The sequence below is a fragment of the Hyperolius riggenbachi genome, chromosome 2 (genome assembly GCF_040937935.1).
Source record: "Hyperolius riggenbachi isolate aHypRig1 chromosome 2, aHypRig1.pri, whole genome shotgun sequence".
NCBI lineage: Eukaryota > Metazoa > Chordata > Amphibia > Anura > Hyperoliidae > Hyperolius > Hyperolius riggenbachi.
The window spans coordinates 559,033,013-559,054,027 of record NC_090647.1 but is presented as its reverse complement, the minus strand read 5'-3'; the positions used below and the strand labels follow the sequence as shown (position 1 = coordinate 559,054,027).

General features: G+C 47.4%; 1 protein-coding gene across 2 annotated transcripts in view; it reads left to right on the top strand.

Annotated features, from left to right (window-relative positions):
- The window catches only part of NAA50 (N-alpha-acetyltransferase 50, NatE catalytic subunit), a 48,269-nt gene extending 28,615 nt beyond the window's left edge, over window positions 1-19,654 (top strand). The window contains exons 2-5 of one of the 2 annotated variants that reach the window (XM_068266252.1): window positions 1,491-1,624; window positions 5,504-5,623; window positions 15,452-15,518; window positions 19,100-19,654. In XM_068266252.1, coding sequence (XP_068122353.1) covers window positions 1,491-1,624; window positions 5,504-5,623; window positions 15,452-15,518; window positions 19,100-19,283 — 505 coding nt within the window. In that variant the 3' untranslated portion in view covers window positions 19,284-19,654. Of the gene's footprint in view, window positions 1-1,487; window positions 1,625-5,503; window positions 5,624-15,451; window positions 15,519-19,099 lie in introns of both variants that reach the window. The other variant, XM_068266251.1, reaches the window with a different exon arrangement.
- The last annotated feature ends 1,361 nt before the right edge of the window (window positions 19,655-21,015 follow it).

Genomic DNA, 21,015 nt, shown 5'->3' with positions numbered 1-21,015 from the left:
TTGCGGTTTTCCTGCACTTCCCAAACATGAACGTTGAGAAAGCGCTTAATGCACTGCGCTTGCAATTTGCTTTATCTTCACGAAAGCTTTACGATAAAAATCGCATGCGATTCTAAAATTGCAACGCAGCCAGTGTGTACAGGCCCTTAGGATAGTAATCACTTCACTAATATAATACTGCATGTGTTTCTTAACCACTTTTTCCATGACTACATTTTATCAACGTCCTCTGTGACTTCATCTAAGCTACAAGGACGTAGATATACATCTTGTAGCAGACGCACAGCTGTGCACGATTGGGCAATGCTCCTGTGCACATTTCTGGCACTGTCTGTTGCAGCACTAGTTGGTGAATGGGAATATATGTTCCCTGCGCCAATAAGATTGATTTTTACCATTAACCACTTCACCTCAAAGGGTTTTTCCTCCTAATAAACCAGAGCAATTTTCACCAGTCAGCGCTCCTTCCATTCATTCACCTATAACTTTATTTCTACTTATCACAATGAAACAATCTATGTGATGTTTTTTGCCACTGGTTAGGCTTTCTTTGGGGGGGACTTTTTGCTAAGAATTATTTTATTCTAACTCCGTTTTAATGGAAATAAAAAGAAAAATCAGTTTTCAGCCATTATAATTTCAAAATAATACATGCTACCGTAATTAAAACCCACACATTTTATTTGCCCATTTGTATCGGTTATTGCAATGTTTAAAATGTTTCCCTATCACAATGTATGGCGGCAATATTTTATTTGGAAATAAAGGTGCATTTTTTCAGTTTTGCGTCTATCCCTAATTACAAGCCCATAATTTATAAAGTAGTTGTAGTATACAGTTTTTGTATACATATTAAAAAAGTTCAGTTCCTATGATAACTATGTATTTTTTTTTATTTGAAATTATTTTTAATTTAAAAAAAATGGTAACTTTAGGGGAGTGTGGGAGGTCAGGGGTTAATTTAAAAAAATAAAAAAAAGGTATGTAACACTACAATTTGGCCACAAGATGTCCTCAGTGGTGTCTTCAGCTTACCGTACTATTCGTACGGAAAAGGAAGCACTACGTGGACGGGATTTATGAATGGCAGAGCCGTCTGAATAGACAGCTGAGGCCATTCACGGGGGGACTTAGATCAATGAATGGAATTTGTTTTCCCATTCATTGATCTAGCGGCAGACGATCAGCGGTAATGAGAGGCGGTACCGAGCGTGGGGGGGGCGGGGGGCATGGGGGTGCGGCGGGATTTAGTGCCTACGCCCCTGCTCAGAGTTGTGGCATTTTGCAGGGGCGTAGTTCCACACTGTGTGTGTGTCCTTTTTTCGCAAGGTGATGTGGTGTATCAGGATATATCACCCCTCTAGGCAGGCAGTGAGTTTGTGACTGGCCCTCTTTGTGCAGGACAGGAGAGGGTATTTGCAGTATTTCCTGTGTGTCCCGGCTTGCCTCTGTGAAGTGATAATTCAGCATGTTTTGCTTTGTTCCAGTAGCCGCATCGAGTTGGGAGATGTGACTCCACACAACATTAAACAGCTAAAGAGGCTGAACCAAGTCATCTTCCCCGTCAGCTACAACGACAAGTTCTACAAAGATGTCCTGGAGGTGGGAGAGCTCGCCAAACTCGGTGAGGGAAGCTTCATTCTTACTATTCCTGTGTTCCCCTGATAATAAGACAAGGGCTTTAGCGAGAAGGGGAAAAAATAAATCAATGCATTGCAAAAATAGGCGAGAAATAATTGATATTCACCATGTAATTTGTTCATATTGTTTGTTCCACAATCATCCTGCAGGTTATCATCTTTACTACTGGCAGACATGGAAAAAACTACACAGCATCAACTGCCATTATCTATAACCACACCCACTAACATTGCGATAGGCTAACATGTTTTTTTTTTTTTTTTTTTTTAGCTATGCTTAGAGGAAGATATGGTATGGTTAGCAGTTGGAAACAGCCGTTATTTCCCACTATGCAAACAGGTTCACAGACAGGAAACTGTCAGAACCATGGTCCTGACATCACACCGTGGGAGGGGCTTCACCACAATATCAGCCATACAGAGCCCCCTGATGCTCTATTTGAGAAAGGGTAAAGGTTTCTGGTGGGAAAAGGGGGAATCAGCTACTGATTGGGATGACGTTCAATCCTGAGTAAAGACCTTTTTCCACTACCCTGCGATTTGCGATTTGATTCTGGTCGTAAATCGCAAGGTACATTAACAATTTCTGCCGCCCAGACGTGATCCTCACTCCAGGCGGCTGCTCTGGTGCGGTGCCGCGCTTCGGCGTGCTCCCTGCGCACAATCGCGGGTGTGCCCCTGTGCTGTCCCCCGGTAGCCCTGGGATCAGTGAACGGGAACATGGTTACCGATCACCGATCCGTGTCCCCAGCAGAAAAACCGAAGCGCTCTTACAAGAGGCTTCAGTCTTTCTGCAAATTAAATTTTCCTCGTCCTCCTTGTGCTTCCGGTGATCGAGAAGTACAAGGAGAAAAAAATAAACTCAAGGTGGCCATCTTGTGGCCAAATAGTAAAACTACATCTACATATTTTTTACATTACAATTTACACATATAACATTAACCCTCCTGGCGGTCAATTAAAACCGCCAGGGGGCAGCGCAGCACATTTTTTTTTCTTTTTTATCATGTAGGTAGTCTAGCGCTAGCTACATGACAGCCGCTGAGCTGCGGCATCCCCCCACCCCCTCCGATTGCCTCCGCCGATCAGGCCCATCAGGAAATCCCGTTCTGAACGGGATTTCCATCAGGGCTTCCCCCGTCGCCCTGGCGACGGGCGGGATGACGTCATCGACGTCGTGACGTCAAAGGGAGTCCCAATCCACCCCTCAGCGCTGCCTGCCACTGATTGGCCAGGCTGCGCATGGGGTCTGGGGGGGGGGGGGAGGGCGCGGCGGGTAGCGGCGGCGATCGGGCAGTACACGCAGCTAGCAAAGTGCTAGCTGCGTGTAATAAAAAAAAATTGCGAATCGGCCCAGCAGGGCCTGAGAAATCCTCCTGCGCGGCATAGCCCGAGCTGAGCTCGGGCTTACCGCAAGGAAGGTTAAAAATTAACTGTTTATTTCCCACAACAAAATATTACCCAAATAAAAATTTTAATGAAAAAAAAAATTACAATTAAAAAAAAAAAAAGACATAAATAGTTACCTAAGGGTCTGAACTTTTTAAATATGCATTTGAAGGAGGTATACTACGAACATTTTTTAAATTATAAGCTTGTAAATAGTGATGGACGCAAAACGGAAAAAATGCACCTATATTTCCAAATAAAATATTGGCGCCATACATTGTGATAGGGACAAAATTTAAATGGTGTCATAACCGAGACAAATGGGCAAATAAAATACATAGGTTTTAATTATGGTAGTGTGGATTATTTTAACCTCCTGAGCGGTATGGACGAGCTCAGCTCGTCCATCACCGCCGGAGGCTGCCGCTCAGGCCCTGCTGGGCCGATTTCCACCAAATAAAGAGCAGTACACGCAGCCGGCACTTTGCCAGCCGCGTGTGCTGCCTGATCGCCGCCGCTCTGCGGCGATTCGCCGCGAGCAGCGGCGAAAGAGGGCCCCCCTAGCCGCCTGAGCCCTGCGCAGCCGGAACAAAAAGTTCCGGCCAGCGCTAAGGGCTGGATCGGAGGCGGCTGACGTCAGGACGTCGGCTGACGTCCATGACGTCACTCCGCTCGTCGCCATGGCGACGATCTAAGCAAAACAAGGAAGGCCGCTCATTGCGGCCTTCCTTGTTTATTATGGGCGCCGGAGGCGATCGGAAGAACGCCTCCGGAGCGCCCTCTAGTGGGCTTTCATGCAGCCAACTTTCAGTTGGCTGCATGAAATAGTTTTTTTTTAATTAAAAAAAAACCCTCCCGCAGCCTCCCTGGCGATCTCAATAGAACGCCGAGGAGGTTAAACCTATAGTGGCCGAAAACTGAGAAATAATGAATTTTTTCCATTTTTTTTCTTATCCTGTTAAAAGGCGTTTATAAAAAAATAATTCTGAGCAAAATGTACCACCCAAAGAAAGCCTAAGTAGTGTCGGAAGAAACAAGATATAGATCAATAAATTGTGATAAGTAGTGATAAAGTTATTGGCGAATGAATGGGAGGTGAAAATTGCTCTGATGGATAAGGTGAAAAATCCCCGCGGGGTGAAATGGTTAAACTAATGGAAACTGCAGCAGCAATTTCCATTAGTGCGATCTGATTGTGATGCGATTTTGGTAAAACGCGATCGTCATCCTGCCGCTTTTTGGATGATATTGCGCTTTACTATAATGAGTATAGTAGCTCAATCGCAATCCCATGGTGGAAATTGAAACGCGATTGCAAACGCGATCGCAATCACAATCGCATTTCATAGTGGAAAAAAGCCCTAAGGGCCCTTTTCCACTAGCAATCGCAATCACAAACGCCAGCAATTGCGATTTTTCATTAATTCTGTTATGCGTTTGCGATTTTTCATTTGCATTGCATTATTCCTCTAAAAAATCACTCCAAAAAGCCATTGTGATTTGCGATTTACAAATCGAATCACTGTAGTGGAAAATACTTCTCATGATTTCTATGATAAAGTAGCAACCATAGTGATTTAAAAATCACTGGCGATTTGCGATTCAGCTGTGTAGTGGAAAAGGGCCCTTAAAGAGAAACTCCGACCAAAAATTGAACTTTATCCCAATCAGTAGCCGATACCCCCTTTTACATGAGAAATCTATTCCTTTTCACAAACAGACCATCAGGGGGCGCTGTATGACTGATATTGTGGTGAAACTCCTCCCACAAGAAAAGTTCGAACTTTTGTGGGAAATAGTGGTTTACAGCTGTTTCCCAACTGCCAAAAACCATGCAGCAGCTACATCACCTGTGCCAACAGTAAAATGTTCACTGGAGTTCCTCTTTAAAGGAGTCATCAGGGATAATTTAATAAAATAAGTGCTACTTACCGGGGGCTTCCTCCAGCCCCAAGCACCCAGCACATCCCTCGCCGCAGCTCTCCCCGCAGCCGTTCCATATACATGTTGCCGTGTGCATCTTGGCAGCACATATAGTGTGCGACACGCAAGAACGGTAGAAGGGCATAGACAGCCCTTCTACCATTCCCATCATATGCGCTGCGCATAAGTGTGATGCACTGTCGCACTGCTGCATGCATTTTCCGGAGTCACAGCGCAGATTCCATTCACTGTAGTGTGAACTGTGCCATTGGGAAACATGGGCATTACTTTGAAAGTCAGTTGTCCTTTCAGTTGTAACTGAGAGCAACTAATGTGTAAATAGGGCCTAAGCCTAACCTCGGCACCCAATTACACACACGCCTGCCAAGTATGCTAAGCAGCTGCTCTGTTAGAGACTGACCCTCCTGTATCACAGTACACTATATCTTTAAACTGTTGTGTTTTATTCTTTATTTCCTTGTGTGTGAAGCAGATTCCTGGCTGTATGATATTAATATTGGCTGATCCATGTGCCTGTGTTTCCGTTGCAGCTTATTTCAATGACATTGCGGTAGGAGCAGTATGCTGTAGAGTGGATCACTCACAGAACCAGAAGAGACTGTACATCATGACCCTGGGGTGCCTGGCACCGTACCGCCGGCTAGGAATAGGTGGGTCCTACTGGCTATACTTGTTCTTATATGGTGGAGGGAGGTGAATCCAGCACAGCAGCACCGGAGGCAGCCACCAAAACAAGACGTCTCTCTAGCAAAGATTTCTCAGACATTTGCTGTTGTCTCTGCTGCTGTGCCTCCTTCTGCTGCATTACTGTAAACACTATTCTGTATTCTGTATCAGAAACCCTTCTGTAAGGAGGGGAATGCTGCGTATAAACATATAAAGTGGAGGGAATAATTATTTGACCCCTCACTGATTTTGTAAGTTTGTCCAATGACAAAGAAATGAAAAGGCTTAGAACAGTATCATTTCAATTGTAGGTTTATTTTAACAGTGGCAGATAGCACATCAAAAGGAAAATCGAAAAAATAACCTTAAAGAGAATCTGTAACAATTTTTTCAGCCTTAGTTCTTCTATCCTATGAGTTCCTATGCCTGTTCTAATGTGCTGGGGCTTACTGCAGCTCTTCCTAATTACACTGTCTCTGTAATAAATCAATGTATCTTTCCTCTGTCCTGTTTGTCGGGCTAAGGCTTTGATTGTGTGGAATGTGCAGGGCTGCTTGTGATTGGTAGAAGCGATACACACCCTCTGCAGGCCCCCTGCATACTCTGAATGACTCACACACTATGCTTAGCTGAGCCTATTAGAAGCTGGTTAGTTTGTTTGTAAACACTGCCTAAAACTGTTAATTACAAGCCAGGATTGCAGCAGAGAGTGGCAGAAACAGCACAGAGGGGCACAGGAGAAAACAAGGAATAGAATGGTATGCTTTTTAGTGTAAGAATATTAGAGTACAGATTATCTTTAAATAAAAGATAGCAACTGATTTGCATTTCATTGAGTGAAATAAGTTTTTGAACCACTACCAACCATTAAGAGTTCTGGCTCCCACAGAGTGGTTAGACACTTCTACTCAATTAGTCACCCTCATTAAGGACACCTGTCTTAACTAGTCACCTGTATAAAAGACACCTGTCCACAGAATCAATCAATCAATCAATCAAGCAGACTCCAAACTCTCCAACATGGGAAAGACCAAAGAGCTGTCCAAGGATGTCAGAGACAAAATTGTAGACCTGCACAAGGCTGGAATGGGCTACAAAACCATTAGCAAGAAGCTGGGAGAGAAGGTGACAACTGTTGGTGCGATTGTTCGAAAATGGAAGGAGCACAAAATGAAGATCAATCGACCTCGCTCTGGGGCTCCACGCAAGATCTCACCTCGTGGGGTGTCAATGGTTCTGAGAAAGGTGAAAAAGCATCCAAGAACTACACGGGAGGAGTTAGTGAATGACCTCAAATTAGCAGGGACCACAGTCACCAAGAAAACCATTGGAAACACATTACACCGCAATGGATTAAAATCCTGCAGGGCTCGCAAGGTCCCCCTGCTCAAGAAGGCACATGTGCAGGCCCGTCTGAAGTTTGCCAATGAACACCTGAATGATTCTGTGAGTGACTGGGAGAAGGTGCTGTGGTCTGATGAGACCAAAATAGAGCTCTTTGGCATTAACTCAACTCGCTGTGTTTGGAGTAAGAAAAATGCTGCCTATGACCCACAAAACACCGTCCCCACCGTCAAGCATGGGGGTGGAAACATTTTGCTTTGGGGGTGTTTTTCTGCTAAGGGCACAGGACAACTTAATCGCATTAACGGGAAAATGGACGGAGCCATGTATCGTGAAATCCTGAACGACAACCTCCTTCCCTCTGCCAGGAAACTGAAAATGGGTCGTGGATGGGTGTTCCAGCACGACAATAACCCAAAACCTACAGCAAAGGCAACAAAGGAGTGGCTCAAGAACAAGCACATTAAGGTCATGGAGTGGCCTAGTCAGTCTCCGGACCTTAATCCAATAGAAAACCTATCGAGGGAGCTCAAGCTCAGAGTTGCACAGAGACAGCCTCGAAACCTGAGGGATTTAGAGATGATCTGCAAAGAGGAGTGGACCAACATTCCTCCTAAAATGTGTGCAAACTTGGTCATCAATTACAAGAAACGTTTGACCTCTGTGCTTGCAAATAAGGGTTTTTCCACTAAGTATTAAGTCTTTTATTGTTAGAGGGTTCAAAAACTTATTTCACTCAATGAAATGCAAATCAGTTGCTATCTTTTATTTAAGGTTATTTTTTCGATTTTCTTTTTGATGTGCTATCTGCCACTGTTAAAATAAACCTACCATTGAAATGATACTGTTCTGAGACTTTTCATTTCTTTGTCATTGGACAAACTTACAAAATCAGTGAGGGGTCAAATAATTATTTCCTCCACTGTAAATGTGCAGAGCTGAAGGGTGTGTTGGACAAAAAACTGCACCAAAAGGAAACCTAAAGTCAATGAAAAAAATCCAGTTGAAAGAGGAGCTGTCAGCCATACTATCTCAGAAAAGAACCCACATATATAAGTTGATAAATACTTGTTCTACTTGCATATGTATTGCACTGTCCACATTTAGATTTTAGTGATTTTTTTTTTAACAGTAAAAAAAGAGAAACTCCTTAGCATTTCCCATTTTAACTGTGGCTATTTTGAAGCCAATTCTGATGTCATTTTCTCCCTTACTCTCCTCTGCCTGATTGTGTATGCATCACCCATTCTTCACTATAGAAAGTGCATTGTCTCCGCATGAGAAATATTGACCAATCAGAGAGGAACAGAGGTGTGGGAGGGGAAACAGGAGGGAAAGAGGCTTCAGACAATCGGGCTGCATTAGTTAAGTCTGAGGGGAAGTGCAGAAGCAAAAAAGGACAACCCAGCATGCTCTACAACTTCCTTTTTGTGTACCAAATAAGAGTCAGGTAAGCTGGGGAATGATCATTTATCTACAAGAAAATGAATAGTGATTGTAACATTTGGATTGCCTGGTTAGCATCCTTATTACTTCTTTACCAGATAAAAAAAAAGAATTGATTTCATGCCGGACCGTTACACGTTAACTTACCTGGGGCTTTTACCGGCCCCCTGCAGATGTCCTGTGTCCGTGCGGTAATGAACCAATCCTCCGGCCCCCTGCAGATGTCCTGTGTCCGCGCGGTAATGAACCGATCCTCCGGCCCCCTGCAGATGTCCTGTGTCCGCGCGGTAATGAACCGATCCTCCGGCCCCCTGCAGATGTCCTGTGTCCGCGCGGTAACGAACCGATCCTCCGGCCCCCTGCAGATGTCCTGTGTCCGCGCGGTAATGAACCGATCCTCCGGCCCCCTGCAGATGTCCTGTGTCCGCGCGGTAATGAACCGATCCTCCGGACCCCTGCAGATGTCCTGTGTCTGCGCGGTAATGAACCGATCCTCTGGCCCCCTGCAGATGTCCTGTGTCTGCGCGGTAATGAACCGATCCTCCGGCCCCCTGCAGATGTCCTGTGTCCGCGCGGTAATGAACCGATCCTCCGGCCCCCTGCAGATGTCCTGTGTCCGCGCGGTAATGAACCGATCCTCTGGCCCCCTGCAGATGTCCTGTGTCCGCGCGGTAACGAACCGATCCTCCGGCCCCCTGCAGATGTCTGGTGTCCGTGCGGTAATGAACCGATCCTCCGGCCCCTGCAGATGTCCTGTGTCCATGCGGTAATGAAACGATCCTCCGGCCCCCTGCAGATGTCCGGTGTCCATGCGGTAATGAACCGATCCTCCGGCCCCCTGCAGATGTCCGGTGTCTATGCGGTAATGAACCAATCCTCCGGCCCCCTGCAGATGTCCGGTGTCCGTGCGTTAATGAACTGATCCTCCGGCCCCCTGCAGATGTCCTGTGTCCGCGCGGTAATGAACTGATCCTCCGGCCCCCTGCAGATGTCCGGTGTCCGTGCGGTAATGAACCGATCCTCCGGCCCCCTGCAGATGTCCTGTGCCCGCGCGGTAATGAACCGATCCTCCGGCCCCCTGCAGATGTCCTGTGTCCGTGCGGTAATGAACCGATCCTCCGGCCCGCTGCAGATGTCCTGTGTCCGCGCGGTAACGAACCGATCCTCCGGCCCCCTGCAGATGTCCTGTGTCCGTGCGGTAATGAACCGATCCTCCGGCCCCCTGCAGATGTCCTGTGTCCGTGCGGTAATGAACCGATCCTCCGGCCCGCTGCAGATGTCCGGTGTCCGCGCGGTAATGAACTGATCCTCCGGCCCCCTGCAGATGTCCGGTGTCCATGCGGTAATGAACCGATCCTCCGGCCCCCTGCAGATGTCCGGTGTCCGTGCGGTAATGAACCGATCCTCCGGCCCCCTGCAGATGTCCTGTGTCCGCGCGGTAATGAACTGATCCTCCGGCCCCTGCAGATGTCCGGTGTCCATGCGGCAATGAACCGATCCTCCGGCCCCCTGCAGATGTCCGGTGTCCATGCGGCAATGAACCGATCCTCCGGCCCCCTGCAGATGTCCGGTGTCCGTGCGGTAATGAACCGATCCTCCGGCCCCCTGCAGATGTCCTGTGTCCGTGCGGTAATGAACCGATCCTCCGGCCCCCTGCAGATGTCCTGTGCCCGCGCGGTAATGAACCGATCCTCCGGCCCCTGCAGATGTCCTGTGTCTGCGCGGTAATGAACGAATCCTCCGGCCCCCTGCAGATGTCCTGTGTCCGCGCGGTAATGAACCGATCCTCCGGCCCCCTGTAGATGTCCTGTGTCCGCGCGGTAATGAACCGATCCTCCGGCCCCCTGTAGATGTCCTGTGTCCGCGCGGTAATGAACCGATCCTCCGGCCCCCTGTAGATGTCCTGTGTCCGCGCGGTAATGAACCGATCCTCCGGCCCCCTGTAGATGTCCTGTGTCCGCGCGGTAATGAACCGATCCTCCGGCCCCCTGTAGATATCCTGTGTCCGCGCGGTAATGAACCGATCCTCCGGCCCCCTGCAGATGTCCTGTGTCCGCGCGGTAATGAACCGATCCTCCGGCCCCCTGTAGATGTCCTGTGTCCGCGCGGTAATGAACCGATCCTCTGGTTCTCTGCAGCGACCCGGTTTTGTTTTCAGTGACTCAGCCCACTGCGCCTCTGCGGCCCTGGCTGCGCGCTTTCTCGATCGCGCTCCCGACGCCGGGATTGTCCTGCAAATGTGCAGTATGAGATTCTGATGCTGCTCATGCGCAGGACACTCCCGGTGATTTTTTTTTTTCATTGTCTTTAGGAAAAAAGTGCCCCTATGGGGGTACTTGCCTCGGGAGGGGGAAACCTCTGGATCCTAATGGGGCTTCCCCTTCCTCCTCTGCCCCTTGGTTCCAGCACTGGCTCCCCCGGAAAACTTGATTTACCTTTGTAGTCCAGCGCAGGCGCAGTACCATCCTCCCCCTCTAGTCTGGCAGAAATAGCCAAGCCTGATCAGGTCTGCTGTATTGTGCAGACACACGAGGAGATGACAAATAGACAAGACAAATAACATTTATATTGCGCTTTTCTCCTTGCGGACTCAAAGCAGCAGAGCAGCAGCCACTAAGGCGCGCTCTATTGGCAGTAGCAGTGTAAGGGAGACTTTCCCAAGGTCTCCTACTGAATTAGTGCTGGCTTACTGAACAGGCAGAGCCGAGATTCGAACCCTGGTCTCCTGTGTCAGAGGCAGAGCCCTTAACCATTACACCATCCGCCAACTGCTGATGCCTGCGCAGTAGAGCGGACACAATCGGGGGAAGCTGGCACTGCGTCTGCGCTGGATCGCAAACGATATGTTGTAAGATATAACACAGATGTTGGCGTCCTCTTACTATTAATATTATTTATTTATTTATATAGCGCCAACATATTCCGCAGCGCTGTACAAAGCACAATAAGACGACAAGGGGAACATAGGTACAACTAACAAAATGTACAGCAGAGTTCCAAGCAGCACAAATATTGTTACAAGAACAGTAAACATTAGGAGGATGACCCTGCCCTTGTGAGCTTACAATCTAGTGGGTAGTGGGGGACACACTAGGTAAGGGGGTGGAGGATGGATGAGGCAGTGACCCTTTGCCTCTGATTACATTGTGACAGATAAGTAAATAAGGGCTATAGAATGTTATAAGCTTGTCTGAAAAGGTGTGTTTTTAAAGAGAACCCGAGGTGGCCTTGTATTACGTTAGTGGGGCACAGAGGCTGGTTGTGCACACTAACACCAGCCTCTGTTGCCCCATCGTGTGCCTCAAAGACCCCCCTGCTCGCCGCTATACCCCCCGCAGTGCTGGCGACACGCATCGCGTCGCCAGCACAATGTTTACCCTAGCGCTGTCTGTCAGCGCCGCTCCCCCGCCTCTTCCGTATCGCCGCTACCCGCCCGCGTCCCTTCCCTCCCGCTGATTGGAGGGAAGGGACGCGGGCGGGTAGCGGCGAGGCGGGGGAGCGGCGCTGACAGACAGCGCTAGGGTAAACCTTGTGCTGGCGACGCGATGCGTGTCGCCAGCACTGCGGGGGGTATAGCGGCGAGCAGGGGGGTCTTTGAGGCACACGATGGGGCAACAGAGGCTGGTGTTAGTGTGCACAACCAGCCTCTGTGCCCCACTAACGTAATGAAATGCCACCTCGGGTTCTCTTTAAGAGTGTGTTTGAAGATGTCCCGGTTTGGAGCATGACGTACGGGCTGTGGAAGAGAGTTCCAGATAAGGGATGATGCTCGTGTAAAGTCCTGGATACGAGCATGAGAGGAGGTGATCAGCTTGGAGGCCAGGAGAATTTCTTGGGAGGAGCGAAGGTTGCGGGAGGGACAATACTATAGTACCTTACTGATTATCGTGTCATCCACAAAGATGCCATGGACAACTTACATTGCAATGTGCGGGAATGGTCCTCCTGTACTGCGACACCGCTGCTGGGCTCTGGATGAGTGCCGCAAACCTCAGAGACACGGAAGAAATAGAAGGCTAAACATTTCAAGCAAACCTGTTATGAAACAAAAATCCCTCTGGGGCAGGGGTCCCCAACCCCCGTGCCGCTGCCCACTGCCGGGCCGCAGGCTGTGCTGAGTTGGGCCGTGCCCATCTGACTGCAGAGTGCGAGATGCGGACTGTAGCGTCACTGCACAGAAAGCTGAATAGAAGCAGAGCCATCTGCAGCCTTTCTTGCTGCTGCCACCTGGTGTCTGTAAGCAGCATGCTTTCTCGCTATACGGACACTGGGTGGCAGCAGTGAGTAGGACTGTGACTCTCTTGGTTTCAGTGGTGGCTGGATAGTGTAATGGTTAAAGGGACACTTAAGTCAAACAAAAAAAATGAGTTTTACTCATCTGGGGCTTCCAATAGCCCGCTGCAGCTGTCCGGTGCCCTCGCCATCTCCCTCCGATCCTCCTGGCCTCGCTGGCAGCCACTTCCTGTTTCGGTGACGGGAGCTGACAGGCTGGGGACGCGAGTGATTCTTCGCGTTCCTGGCCACAATAGCGCCATCTATGCTGCTATAGCATATATCATATACCATATAGCAGCATAGAGGGTGTTAATGTGTCTGGGAACGCGAAGAATCACTCGCGTCCCCAGCCTGTCAGCTCCTGTCACCGAAACAGGAAGTGGCTGCTGGCGGGGCCAGGAGGATCGGAGGGAGACGGCGAGGGCACCGGACAGCTGCAGGGGGCTATTGGAAGCCCTAGGTGAGTAAAACATTTTTTTTGTTTGACTTAAGTGTCCCTTTAAGGGCTCTGCCTCTGACACAGGAGTCCTGAGTTGGAATCTCGGCTCTGCCTGTTCAGTAAGCCAGCAGCTATTCAGCAGGAGACCTTAGGCAAGTCTCCCTAACACTGCTACAGCCTATAGAGCACATCCTAGTGGCTGCAGCTCTGGCGCTTTGAGTCCGCCAGGAGAAAAGCGCTATAGAAGTGTTTGTCTTTTGTCAGCCACAGAGTCTGCACGGAGGTGAGGTAAGCTGCTGAAGCAAAGAAGAAGAATGAAAGGCTAAAAGTGTAGGGAAAGGTAGAAGTGAATGAGGGAAGAAGGATAGGGGAAAAGTGAATGAGGGGAGGAAGAAATCAGAGGAGGGAAGAAGGGTAATAGTGAGTATGGGGAAGCACATAAGGGCTGGAAAGGCTGGAGGTGGCTGCACCCGTAGATAGGGAAGCCCAGGCTGTACCCCCTCTCTTTCATTACCTGTCACACCAAATCTTGTGCTGAATGGGGTGCACTGCGCCATACTCCACCAATGAACTATGGTGCGTTATGCAGCAACACTGCTCCAGGCCGCACAAAAAAGTCCCAATTGCTGAGGGTGATGTGGTTAGGGGCTGGTGCTGCCAGGACTTTTATATACATACATTATTTTACAATATAAATTAAAATGTAATAATAAAGAAAAAATTACAATAAAAAAAAAATACATAAATAGTTACCTTAGGGACTGAACTCTTTAAATATTTATATCAAGAGGGTATAACACTGTTACTTTATACACTATGGACTTGTAATTAGGGATGGATGCAAAACTGAAAAAATGCACCTTTATTTGCAAATAAAATATTGGTGCCAAACATTGTGATAGGGACATAATTTAAACGGTGTAATAACCGGGACAAATGGGAAAATAAGTTACATGGATTTTAATTACAGTAGCATGCATTATTTAAAAACTATAATGGCCGAAAAGTGGAAAATACTGATTTTTTTTTTCAAATGTTTTCCTATTTTCCCATTAAAACACATTTAGAATAAAATAATTCTTGGCATAATGTCCCACCTAAAGAAAGCCTAATTGATGGCAAGAAAAACAAGATATAGTTCATTTCATTGTGATAGGTAATGATACAGTTATAGGCGAATGAATGGAAGGAGCGCTGAAAGGAGAAAATTGCTCAGATGCTGAAGGGGTAAAACCCCTCAGTTGTGAAGTGGTTAAAAGATTTTACAATGGGCAAACACTGACTAAATCGTTTATACATAATTATTGTAAAAGTGAAGCACTTTTTTTATTACATACATTTCACTGGAGTTCCTCTTTAAAGAGAACCCGAGGTGTGTTTAAAGAATGTTATCTGCATACAGAGGCTGGATCTGCCTATACAGCCCAGCCTCTGTTGCTATCCCAAACCCCACTAAGGTCCCCCTGCACTCTGCAATCCCTCATAAATCACAGCCGTGCTGTTAGGCTGTGTTTACATCTGTAGTGTCAGTCTCAGCTGCTCCCCTGCCTCCTGCATAGCTCCGGTCCCTGCCCCCGTCCCTTCCCTCCAATCAGCAGGGAGGGAAGGGATGCAGGCGGGGACCGGAGTTCTGCAGGAGGCGGGGAGAGCAGCAGACTGACACTATAGAGATAAACACAGTCAGCTCTGACAAGCTGTTTGTCAGCAGCGTGGCTGTGATTTATGAGGGATTGCAGAGTGCAGGGGGACCTTAGGGGGGTTTGGGATAGCAACAGAGGCTGGGCTGTATAGGCAGATCCAGCCTCTGTATGCAGATAATATTCTTCAAACCCACCTCGGGTTCTCTTTAAGACAGCTCCAACCCTGTACATTTTTAAATCCAATCTGAAAAGCCACCCGTTTAGTCTGGCATTTATGGTCCCATAACTGTTCCCCCGTATGCATCACTGTGTACTGATCCGAGACAAGCTTATGTGAGTTGGGTCCTTACAGGAGAAAAGCACTTTACAAATGTTTCCTTGTTGTTGTAGTATCTCCTGTACCTAAGCAGTTTAATGCTGGGATTACACAATACGTTTTTGCGTTCGATTCGGCGCAATCTATTAGCCATTCGATTTTCTGCTCGATTCTCTTATCTTCCACTTGTTTTTCTTATCTTTTTTCCATTGACTTCTATAAGAAATCGAGCGGAACATCGGACATGTCGGAATTTTATCATAAAAGGCATCTATCGGAACGATTCTTATAAAAAAAAAGTAACGTGTAATCCCAGCATTGGTCTTTCTCATGTTGAATTTTGTCTCCTTAGGAACAAAGATGCTGAACCACGTCTTAAACATCTGTGAAAAAGACGGCACCTTCGATAACATCTATCTGTAAGTGTCCCAATAACAGTCACGGTTCACCTAAGACTGTCTCTACTCGCTGAAATTACACAGAATGCTTTCCTGTTTGGCCAGACTGAAATCCAGTCCTCTACTGCTATGAGAAATAACTTTCTTTAAAGAGAACCCGAGGTGGGGTTCTGACAATGCTAGCTGCACACAGAGGCTGGGTCTGCCTATACTGCCCAGCCTCTGTTGCTATCCAGATCCCCCCTAAGCCCCCCCTGCGCTCTATCCCCCATAAATCAAAGCCGCGCTGTCGACACGCAGCGTGTCGCAGCGGGCTGTGTTTACCTATGTAGTGTCAGTCTCAGCGCTCCCCCGCCTCCTGCATAGCTCCGGTCCCCGCCCGTGTCCCTTCCCTCACCGCTGATTGGAGGGAAGGGACGTGGGCGGGTACCGGAGCTATGCAGGAGGCGGGGGAGCTGCCGAGACTGACAGTACAGATGTAAACGCAGCCTGCACAGCGCGGCTGTCATTTATGGGGGATAGCAGAGCGCAGGAGGAACTTAGGGGGGATCTGGATAGCAACAGAGGCTTGGCAGTATAGGCAGACCCAGCCTCTGTGTGCAGCTAGCATTGTCAGAACCCCACTTCGGGTTCTCTTTAAAGAGGCACTGTAGTGTCGGGATACCCACTTATACGTTAATCTTCCTGGTTTCAGCATCCGAAACATTTTTTATATCTATATATTGCTGTATATTGGTATGTAACCCTGCTCTACCAATGATGTTTAACCTAAGCTGTTTAGCTACCTTATGTAATCACGTATAAGCCTAATTTTTCAGAACAAAAAATGTGCTAAATAGTTACCCCCTCGGCTTATATGGGAGTAAGTTTGAGCTGGACGGATGGTGGAGCAGGTTGTGTTACTGGGAGAGGAGTGTAAGGATCCTGCACTAGTGATCCTGCTCTTGCCAGCTTGCTCCCTGCTGTGTCCGTTCCCTCCATCCCCTGCAACATGGTGTGCAGAGTGCACTGCTCAAGATACCTGTGTCCCCTGGCTTGTGGAGCGGAGCGTGCCAGCAACCTTTCAGTGGTGCAATGATCCAGAATTCTTTCTGTGTGGCAATCGCAGTCTCATATCTGACGCCATCTAGTGGCATCTTGAGACACATTTGTGTCATCCTAGGGGCAAATCTGGATTTGGGGAAGGGGCTGATTTGTACTGGGAGCACATCTGGCTACTGGGGAGGGGGCTTATACGCGGGTCAATCACTTTTTTTTCTGGGTTCTGAGGGAAAAGTGTGTGTCTCGGCTTATACGAGGGTCAGCTTATATGCGAGTATATACGTATCCGAAATTCTCCCAGAGCATTTTGAGACCAGAGCCCTTATGTCATTTACTTTTTTTTTTTACTATCTTCTGTTTAAAATAACTTTTCAGCAATTTTTTACCTATTTTTGGGTAATTCTTCAGTTGCAAAGTCCTGTCAAAATTATTCTGTGTATTTTCTTGCTTGCTGGTGGCTTAAAAGGCATTTTATTGATGAGAATGTCACTTAGGAAAAAGTTACCATATTTTTCAGAATATAAGACACTTTTTCTCCCCCAAAAATGGGTAGAAAAAGTACCTGCGTCTTATATTTTAAAGACCGGGAGTTCCCGACTTACGAAGGCCCGTCAATAGGAACCGCCGACCACTTGCAATGTCGGGGACTCTCCGTGTCCTTCTCTGCTGTATACTGTGCTTGTAAAGTGTGAAGCGGCAGCCCCGACTCACCTGATCCATTTATTTCAGCAATGTATGCATACTTCTCCTCTTCGTGCAGGAGAGAGGAGGTCTGCGGTCGCCACTGGAATAGATGGATCAGGTGAGCCGGTGCTGCTGCTTCACACTATACACGGGCAGCGGGGGTGACAAATGGGCACAAAGGGAGACACAGGAGGGCAGACAGGGACAAAGAGAGACACGGGGGCAGAGAGGCGGACAAACGGCCACACAGGGACATGGGAGGGCAGAGAGGTGGACAAACAGCCACAAATGGGGACACGGGCAGAGGGCGACAAATGGCCACAAAGGGGGGCAGTGAGAGGGGGAAAAACTGCCGCAAAGGGAGACACGAGGGAAGAGAGGGGGACAAACTGCCACAAAGGGGTACACAGGAGGGGAGAGAGGGGGACAAACTGCCACAACGGGGTACACAGGAGGGCAGAGAGGGGGACAAACTGCCACAAAGGGGACACGGGCAGAGGGCGACAAATGGCCACAAAGGGGGGCGGTGAGAGGGGGACAAACTGCCACAAAGGGAGACACGAAGGCAGAGAGGTGGGCAAACTGCCACAACGGGGTACACAGGAGGGCAGAGAGGGGGACAAACTGCCACAACTGAGTGCACAGGAGGGCAGAGAGGGGGATGAACTGCCGCAAAGGGAGACACGAGGGAAGAGATGGGGACAAACTGCCACAAAGGGGGACACAGGAGGGCAGAGAGGGGGACAAACTGCCACAACGGGGTACACAGGAGGGCAGAGAGGGGGACAAACTGCCACAAAGGGGGACACGGGCAGAGGAAGACAAATGGCCACAAAGGGGGACACAGGAGGGCAGAGAGAGGGACACAGCAAGACAAGAAGGCCAGACAGAGAGACAAAGGAGGGCAGACAAGGACACGGGCCAACTAGGGCACGGAGTAGGACACAAGTGGGGCAGAGGACATGTGGGGGGCAAAATATCTACAAGACTCTTCTGGACCATGGATGCACCAGGTTTAGTATAACTTTTTTTCCCCTTGGTTTTTGCCCTCTAAACCTAGGTGCGTCTTACGGTAATTGCATAAGGGCCCAGGTGTTTTCTTTTCAACTGAGAACACGCAACCATTCCTCAACAATGCACCTTGTCAGCACTAAAGGTATATTTTTTTTTTTACTGGTTCCAGAACTCTCAGTAACCAGACATTCCTCAGAGGTCACCTGACAGGACTAAAGAGGTCACCACCAGTGATAAATGTCAGACAGTAAATCAGGAAGTGGAAAGATTTTACACTGGGGAAACACTGACAAAATAATTTATGAATGAATATTGTAAACAGTTAAAGTGGATCTGAGATGAACTTTTACTCATTGCATAATTGTGTTCCTTTCATATAGTTTACAGCGCATTCCTCAAGCCAAATACTGTTTTTGTTGTTTTTATTGTTTTTGTTTTAATACTCATTTCCTATAAACTAAACAAGCCTCGCCCACAGCTCCTCTACTGCCTTGGCACTCAGACCCATGTAGCAAGGGCTTATGGGAGCTCAGTCTGGACAGGAGGAGGAGGTGTTACTAGCCAGAGATTTCAGAGAAAGAGGGGAGGAGAAGAGGGGAGTGAAGTTTTCACAGGCTGAGTGGTGGAGATGCAGAGCAGCTTGCCTGTGTGTACGGTTTACAAACAACATGGCTGCTCTCGTATCACAGGAATAGATAATCATATACTGTTGAAGCTGTTTGTAGCTAGATTTGCTGTGTAAACTATCTAAACTTTAGATAAGCTTATATATAGACACGTTACTTGTTATAGTTAGTTTTTCATTTCGGATCCGCTTTAACTGACCATTTTACTTATTTCTTTGCTTGTTTGTTCTCTGACAGCCATGTCCAGATCAGCAACGAGTCCGCCATAGATTTCTACAGGAAATTTGGTTTTGAGATCATCGAAACAAAGAAGAACTATTACAAGAGGATAGAGCCGGCCGACGCCCACGTGTTGCAGAAAAACCTAAAGATCTCTTCCAGCGCCTCGTCGAACGCAGACGTGCAAAAGAGCGAAAACTGAGAGCGATGACGAACCCACCCTTTTTTTTTTTTTTCTTGCACTTGCTTGTCGCCAAATACGGAAAGAGACGCGTTGAGTTTTACTCCGACAATACACTTCTAATATCTCTTCTTCCTCCTCCACTCGAAAAGAAAAAACGAAAAGTTAACGAAAGTCGATGGCTTCTTCAGAGAGCTGTACAATCGTATCACTTATATATATATTGTTTGATTGAACTCTGACATGATCTTTCATGCGTGGAGATCATATTTTGCAGGGGAGAGATGGATTCTCTTTTTGGCTTCTCGACTTCTTCCCCCTCGTTTGTTTGGGAGCGTGCGTGGCTCTATCAGTCTGGAATAGTCTTTAAAATAAAATCTAATCTCTTTTTAGCATTTTCTTTCTGACCTCATTTCGATGTGCTTAAAGTGTACCAGAGATGTTTTAAACTAAAAGATTTGATACATACCTGGGGCTTCCTCCAGCCCCATGCGTACGGAACGCTCCCACACCCCCGTCCTCAGTCTTGGCAGCCGCCGGAGAGATACATAGGCCTCAATTCACTAAGCATATCTCCTGTCTTTAATTACGTTTCTAGAGTTATCACCATGGTGATAAGGCATGTAGTATTCAGGAAACATTTTACTTCAGGCAAACCTAAAGTTAACTCTTTTGTCTGAGTTAACTCTCCAATCTTTAAAATAACTCCAGAGTTAAAGACAGGCTGTTAATTAACTGCGTGTGAAAATAACTACAGAGGAGGTAACTTAACTACAGAGGAGGTAACTTAACTACAGAGGAGGTAACTTAACTACAGAGGAGGTAACTTAACTACAGAGGAGGGCCTCAATTCACTAAGATCATGCTAGAGATAATAAGGCAAGAGAAAACTTACCTCCACACGTGAGAGAGTTATCTTACCTCTTAATTCCTTAAGTTACCTCTCCTGTAGTTAATTTACCTCCTCTGTAGTTAATTTACCTCCTCTGTAGTTAATTTACCTCCTCTGTAGTTAATTTACCTCCTCTGTAGTTATTTTCACATGCAGCTAATTAACAGCCTGTCTTTAACTCTGGAGTTATTTTAAGGATTGGAGAGTTAATTTAAAGACAGAAGAGTTAACTTTAGGCGTGCCTGAGGTAAAATGTTTCCTGAATACTACATGCCTTATCACCATGGTAACAACTCTAGAAGAGTTATTAAAGACAGGAGATAAGTTTAGTGAATTGAGGCCGAGGTCACTTAAGGAATGAAGAGATAAGATAACTCTCTCACTGTGCAGTGGCAAGTTTTCTCTTGCCTTATTATCTCCAGCATGTTCTTAGTGAATTGAGGCCATAGAGAGCGCACTTCTCTTGCGTCAGACTGGCTGCGACTGGCCGCAGTTACGGGACCCAGTACAGAAGACGGAGGCGTGGGAGCGATCCGTGTGGTTTGGGCTGGAGGAAGCCCCAGGTATGTATAAAACTTTTAGTTTAAAACGTCTCTGGTTTCCTTTAAAGCGCACCTGAACGCAACTTCCCCTCTGCTCTAAAAGCTCAGCAACAGCATAATAACCTTTAAAGAAAAGATGGAAGCAAACATTGGGCTAACATCCTGTGTTTACAAATTAGCTGCTCTGCGAGGCAGCAGAGATTCCTGAGCTGACATGGCTGAGAGATCAAATGACAGTTGTTGTTAGTCACAGATGAAAAGGGATTAGAGAGGCCAAAGACACAAAAACACACAGGGAGCATTTCTCTGTTTTCCTGCT